Genomic DNA, 7500 nt, shown 5'->3' with positions numbered 1-7500 from the left:
GCAAGTGACTAAATTACAGTTACTAGTTACGTCTCTCAAAAAGTAATTTAATTACATTTAAATGACTGCATAATAAAAGTAATTAGTTACTAAAAAGTAACTTTTGTGTTACTTTTAAAAGTCTGCTTGGCTTCTCTTATTAAAGCTCACATTATTTTAGTGTTGCTGTGGCACAGTGTGGGACAAGACATACTGTGAAATGGTGATCTGTCATTGTACCTGCATGGGATACCTGAACATTTGCTTATTGGGGAAGCGTACAGCCTACTCAAGGTCATTAACCTCGGGGGCGTACAGCCTACTCAAGGTCATTAACCTCGGGGGCTCTGGCTGCAGCTGCAGCGTGCGGAGCATTTTTTCCTGGGCAGGAAGACGGAGTCTCTCCCGGGACTATCCGAGGATCATAAACCGGATAATCCTCTGGAAGTTTCCCCCTATTCTCCACATCCTAAAGTAACTAGTAAGCAGCCCATTTACATTTCAGTATTGTAACTGAGTTACTCAATTTAAAAAAGTAATGAGTTGGATTACTAGTTACTGCAAAAAGTAGTTAAGACAGTAATGAACTGGTTGTGTTTAAACCATTAACCACCTCCCCCACCCGTGAGAGCTGGGCTCCAGTAGCATCAAGCTATATACGCTATACGTGTAAAACCCCGTCACGCGTTTCTGTGTCTCTATCCCAGCATCTCAGCCGTCACAGCCTCTCTAACGTCTGTTTCGCACTGTGTCTGATGATGTCCGATATGGCAGCTGGAGGCCGTGGTGGGACTAAAACACAGATAATGTCTTTGTAAGTAAACTTGAGGAGTGTGGCTGCACTTTAATCTGATGCCACAAGATGCATGGCGGTCATTAAGTGGCTTATTGACCTGTGACAGAGTGACTGTGGAGAGAGAGAGAGAGAGAGAGAGAGAGCAGCATGCAGTGGCATCAGGCTCAAAGCTGCTGAGCACTGCTGGAGACCGCACGAGCCACACATCTGAAGAGTCCGGCAGAACCACACACACACACACACGCACACACACACACACACACGCGCACACACACACACACACACACACACACACACACACACACACACACACACACACACACACACATGCACGCACGCACGCATACACAAATTATATTGTTGTTCTACAATGTTCTACATATTACTGCAGTACAAGTCCTCTCTACACACAGCAAATTACCACAATGTATATGAGCTTCTTCAGAAATAATTCTACAAACAACCCTGTGAAATTGCAATTTGAGCAGAAAAAGGCAGTTAAAGCAGAGGGAAGAGTTCAGCAGCAAGTATGGGATAGAAAAAACGTTTGTTTGCTTTAATTTAACTTGATTGATCCCAAATTTTGTGATTGTAAAATATTTACTTAATACATTCATGTACTTGCTATTTTGTGATTATTTGCATATCACCCCCTTGTCAAGCTCTTGTTGGGAGAATTTCAATTGTTGGGTCTAAAAGGTCTTCTACCTGCTCTATTTGTAAAGCACCTTGGGATAACTGTTGATTTGGCGCTATATAAATATAAAATTGATTGTTTGTCAGAAGGGGGAGCGAGCACAGAGTATTGTTTGGTGTTGGGATCACAGCACTGCTTTCATTCAGCCGACCAGGACTGGGTGCAAAAATGGTGCAGTGCTCTTCAAGTGAAATGAGTTGCTTTTTCCCTTTGATTTGGCCTGCGATAGGCTGCGTCTGAATTCATTCACTGGTACACTGGGTGTAACGAATTGGGGTAATGAATTTCAGGGGTTGACTATTGGCTACCTGATTACCATATTCATTGCAGGCCTTTAATTAATCTGACAAATGCAGACGTAAAGGCGGCGCTCCCTCAGCCTCGGTGGTGCAGCCCGAGCTCGCCTGAAAACAGGGAGATAAAAGCAGTGCGGCGCAGCTCCTGGTCTTATCTGCTTTGTGTTCCAATCAGCCACATTATTAATCATTGACATTAATTAGAGCCATTAATCAGGCTTCAGAATGGATGTGTCTGTGTTCGGAGGGCAGAACGAGGATACCGCCGGAGCGTTCCGACAGGCGTCACACCCACCCGACTCTCAAATACATCTGACTGGAATGTGCTATGTTTTATGATTAGGTTAGAACATGCAAACTACCGTATTGCACTTGCACACATTTTGTGTCTGCACAAACTTCTGTAGCTTTAAAAATGAGAGCTTTCTTGATGTGCAGGTCAAGTGGAGACCTTGAATTTAACTTTTTTTTGTGTGATATGTGGGGCACATGCATAAATAAATTCATTACTTTCAAATGAATGAGTGAATCAATGATTACAAAATTGTATTATCTCATAATGTAATTGAGAAATCAGTTGATCTGCTTTGTAGTTATTACATTATTTCAATTGAACATTGACTGGTAGGATTTTTATTTGTATAATATATAATCATCCAAATGAATTAATATATTACAATATCATGATTGCATCTTAATATACTATTTCACTTCCATAGGCACAGCTGTATGGATAGACACAGAGCAGATTGATGTAAATCCTGTCCTGGAACTCACATCGTTCAGGATCTGGAAAGCTTCGGACAGAGCTTCACCCAGCAGCCCGATCCCTTTAGCAAACAGCCTATCCAGATGTTCCCGGAAGTGCTGACAGAAAACAAGGAGAGAGGAAAAGACAGGATTTACAAACTAAACAAATCCACCCTGATATGATCCACTCACATTCACTCACTTCACATTTGATCATGGACTCACAAGTTTATTGTTCCTGTCAGCCCGGACCAGAGTGCCATTCAGACAAGGCTCCACATAGTGGATCTCCTGATTGTACTGGGAACACGCAAATGACATTTAGATGAAGTTAGATGAAAATTCTCCATTCTCCATGCAAGGCACTCTGTTAGAATGATCTGAAAAACCGGACAGAAAAGATTACTTGCACAACTCTACTACTTCCTGAAATGAGTAGGGCATCTTGGTTTCCTGTCCTACACTATTGGATGAACTGATTAATGTCAGGTGTGCCTGACTGCTGCAGTCACAACAACAGTGATCAGGCACACCTGACATTAATCAGTTCATCCAATAGTGTAGGACAGGAAACCAAGATGCCCTACTCATTTCAGGAAGTAGTGGAGTTGTGCAAGTAGTCTATTCTCTCTGGTAGAAACATTATATTTCACTAAGTGTGAAGACAGACACGATGTCAGTTTGATGGAAAGCGAGACCTACTGCGAGGATGTTGAAGAAGTCGTCATCTCCCAGTGTGTCTAATATGGCTAAGACAGTCTGTTTGGCAATAGTCAGCCTCAGTCCCTTCATGCTGCCACTAACATCCACCAGGATAATGACATCCTTAGGAGACGTGGCTGCCTGGATGTACCTGTGATATGGAGTGACATCACTTACTCTGTATCCCAGAGTACTGAGGGCAAGAACACGCTAAAGTAAATCATTTCTTCACAAACAATATGATGCACAACAACAAGAGCACAGCGTATGAAAAGGCATACGGTACCACTTCCTGTTCCTGCAGTCAAAGCCGATGACGCCATGCTCATCTGGATGCCACTTCACGCCTGGGGATAAGATCAGGGAGTGAATCAATGAACAGATATAGTCAAAAGCACAGCAAAACCTACTGAGCATTAATATAGCTCTATCAACTCAACATATACTCTCTGCAGAGTGCCCAGATTATGCCCAGATTATGAGACGCTGTGTGTGCAGGGAACTTGACTGGAGGATGAAGGTGAAGTATTTCAGAACTCCACAGGCGATGTCCAGATTAGCCCGGGGAGTTGTCAGCGCTCTGTGGTGGAGAGGCTCTTATGGGACTGGTTCTGGAAGCACATCAAGAATGAATCTAACAGCGTTTACTGCTGGATGTGGTATATTAGTACTGTGCAGAGAGGACTGAGCAAAAGTCTTGGGATGGGAAGTTTCTAAATATAAAACAAAATACTATAAAGAGCAATTACTGACACACGAATGCAGAAAACAAACAAATATCAAAGACAAAATATATAGGGTAAAATAATATCTAGCGTGCCAAAGACTTTTGCACAGTACTGTATATATTGGGGGGTTGTACCAAAAACCTCGATTAATGAAGACAGGGCTCCAGAGTGTGACCACATGCCTGGGATGCCTGCCTCTGATTGGCTCTCACTCTAAATTGTTCTTCGCTGAAGGTAAGGAAAAAAATAAGGCATGTGTGTATGTGAGAAACCGCGGCTGCACTTCTCCTCCAGCGTCATCACAACCTTAAAACATGGCGGTAATTCAAAATGACGGAGACGGGAAAAGTACACACATTGTTTACTTAAGCAGAAGTACAGTTACTTGTGTAAAAAATGACTGGTAAAAGTAGAAGTACTGCTTCAACTTGTTTACTCAAGAGAAAAAGTACAAAAGTACAGGCTCTGAAATGTAATCAAGTATAAAAGTAAAAAAGTATTTCTACTGGCTGTTTCTGTGAAAAGCTAACTGAACTTCACGTCATATTAAGATAAACAGAATTTTTGTGCGCTACGCACGCTCAATTCTAAGGTGGGGACTCTGGAGACGATGAACCGAGCACACACCGATACACAGCTCTCCAATTATAGTAGGAGGATTGGCTACATGTGGTGTACGCTGATGGTCTTTCATCTCTGGTCCTGGATTTGTTTGAAACACAGTCACTGAAGAAATAAATCTAGGAAATTAAAATAAATAAACTGACAGGTCTTCAAGTCAGTTTTGGTGGAGCACGAATTCCTTCATCACTTGTGTTAGTGGCAGAGAGTGGACTTGGTTCAGGCGATGTGTGCCCAGCGCTTGGCGGATCCGGATCCGACATACGTGGGCCAGACTGCGCGGACATCTCTTGTCCTCCAGAAAGACCCTGAGCGCATCAGGAGCCGCCCTCTCCTCCAGCTGTGCCTGCTCCCCCACCAGGACTGGGTCAGCGCCGTGGTCCAGGAGCAGCTGGATGAAGGCCGAGTGCCACCTCTTATGCAGCACCACCTCCAGCAGACGAGAGGCCACGCCACGGGTCAGAACGCCAGTCTGGAGCAGCATGCAGAAGCAGTCCAGGTGGTTGTGGTTAGCGCTGATGTAGAGAGGAGAGTTTGTGAGGGTGTGAACGCTGTCCATGTCAAAAACAGCACGGAACCTGATGAGTTCCTGCAGTATGTCCAGCCTGCACATATAGGCAGCCCAGGAGACCGGGGTGTCTGGGTGGGTATAGGCAGCTTCTTCTGTTGGGGTCGGCCCCGGCTTCCAGGAGGATGCGGACACAGTCCAGGTCACCATAGTCCACGGCCCCGTCTGTCTCATCACATTCTAACAGCACTGCAGTGAGCCCACAGTCTGTCTCATATCATTCTAACAGCACTGCAGTGAGTCCACAGTCTGTCTCATATCATTCTAACAGCACTGCAGTGAGTCCACAGTCTGTCTCATATCATTCTAACAGCACTGCAGTGAGCACACAGTCTGTCTCATATCATTCTAACAGCACTGCAGTGAGCACGCAGTCTGTCTCATATCATTCTAACAGCACTGCAGTGAGCACACAGTCTGTCTCATATCATTCTAACAGCACTGCAGTGAGCACACAGTCTGTCTCATATCATTCTAACAGCACTGCAGTGAGCCCACAGTCTGTCTCATATCATTCTAACAGCACTGCAGTGAGTCCACAGTCTGTCTCATATCATTCTAACAGCACTGCAGTGAGTCCACAGTCTGTCTCATATCATTCTAACAGCACTGCAGTGAGCCCACAGTCTGTCTCATATCATTCTAACAGCACTGCAGTGAGCACACAGTCTGTCTCATATCATTCTAACAGCACTGCAGTGAGCACACAGTCTGTCTCATATCATTCTAACAGCACTGCAGTGAGCACACAGTCTGTCTCATATCATTCTAACAGCACTGCAGTGAGTCCACAGTCTCTCTCATATCATTCTAACAGCACTGCAGTGAGTCCACAGTCTGTCTCATATCATTCTAACAACACTGCAGTGAGCCCACAGTCTGTCTCATATCATTCTAACAGCACTGCAGTGAGCACACAGTCTGTCTCATATCATTCTAACAGCACTGCAGTGAGTCCACAGTCTGTCTCATATCATTCTAACAGCACTGCAGTGAGCCCACAGTCTGTCTCATATCATTCTAACAGCACTGCAGTGAGCACACAGTCTGTCTCATATCATTCTAACAACACTGCAGTGAGCACACAGTCTGTCTCATATCATTCTAACAGCACTGCAGTGAGCACACAGTCTGTCTCATATCATTCTAACAGCACTGCAGTGAGCACACAGTCTGTCTCATATCATTCTAACAGCACTGCAGTGAGCACACAGTCTCTCTCATATCATTCTAACAGCACTGCAGTGAGCACACAGTCTGTCTCATATCATTCTAACAGCACTGCAGTGAGCACACAGTCTGTCTCATATCATTCTAACAGCACTGCAGTGAGCACACAGTCTGTCTCATATCATTCTAACAGCACTGCAGTGAGTCCACAGTCTCTCTCATATCATTCTAACAGCACTGCAGTGAGTCCACAGTCTGTCTCATATCATTCTAACAACACTGCAGTGAGCCCACAGTCTGTATCATATCATTCTAACAGCACTGCAGTGAGCACACAGTCTGTCTCATATCATTCTAACAGCACTGCAGTGAGTCCACAGTCTGTCTCATATCATTCTAACAGCACTGCAGTGAGTCCACAGTCTGTATCATATCATTCTAACAGCACTGCAGTGAGTCCACAGTCTGTCTCATATCATTCTAACAGCACTGCAGTGAGCACACAGTCTGTCTCATATCATTCTAACAGCACTGCAGTGAGCACACAGTCTGTCTCATATCATTCTAACAGCACTGCAGTGAGTCCACAGTCTGTCTCATATCATTCTAACAGCACTGCAGTGAGTCCACAGTCTGTCTCATATCATTCTAACAGCACTGCAGTGAGCCCACAGTCTGTCTCATATCATTCTAACAGCACTGCAGTGAGCCCACAGTCTGTCTCATATCATTCTAACAGCACTGCATTGAGCACACAGTCTGTCTCATATCATTCTAACAGCACTGCAGTGAGCACACAGTCTGTCTCATATCATTCTAACAACACTGCAGTGAGTCCACAGTCTGTCTCATATCATTCTAACAGCACTGCAGTGAGCCCACAGTCTGTCTCATATCATTCTAACAGCACTGCAGTGAGCCCACAGTCTGTCTCATATCATTCTAACAGCACTGCAGTGAGCCCACAGTCTGTCTCATATCATTCTAACAGCACTGCAGTGAGTCCACAGTCTGTCTCATATCATTCTAACACCACTGCAGTGAGTTCACAGTCTGTCTCATATCATTCTAACAGCACTGCAGTGAGCACGCAGTCTGTCTCATATTATTCTAACAGCACTGCAGTGAGCACGCAGTCTGTCTCATATCATTCTAACAGCACTGCAGTGAGCACACAGTCTGTCTCATATCAT

At 44.6% G+C, this 7500-nt stretch overlaps 1 protein-coding gene across 1 annotated transcript in view; it reads right to left on the bottom strand.

The window, feature by feature from the left end:
- Window positions 1-5053, bottom strand: part of LOC310771983 (voltage-dependent calcium channel subunit alpha-2/delta-3-like) — a gene marked incomplete at both ends in the record, with an annotated part of 23411 nt that extends 18358 nt beyond the window's left edge. The window contains 5 exons of the mRNA XM_083664469.1: window positions 2546-2635; window positions 2744-2818; window positions 3221-3371; window positions 3507-3567; window positions 4831-5053. Of these exons, the coding sequence (XP_083520595.1) occupies window positions 2546-2635; window positions 2744-2818; window positions 3221-3371; window positions 3507-3567; window positions 4831-5053 (600 nt within the window). The remainder of the gene's footprint in view (window positions 1-2545; window positions 2636-2743; window positions 2819-3220; window positions 3372-3506; window positions 3568-4830) is intronic.
- Window positions 5054-7500: the final 2447 nt, after the last annotated feature.

The sequence above is a fragment of the Poromitra crassiceps genome (genome assembly GCF_964638095.1).
Source record: "Poromitra crassiceps genome assembly, contig: HAP1_SCAFFOLD_1669, whole genome shotgun sequence".
NCBI classification, from domain to species: Eukaryota; Metazoa; Chordata; class Actinopteri; order Beryciformes; family Melamphaidae; genus Poromitra; species Poromitra crassiceps.
Note: the sequence above shows the minus strand (reverse complement) of the source record. Positions and strands in the feature narration are given on the sequence as shown.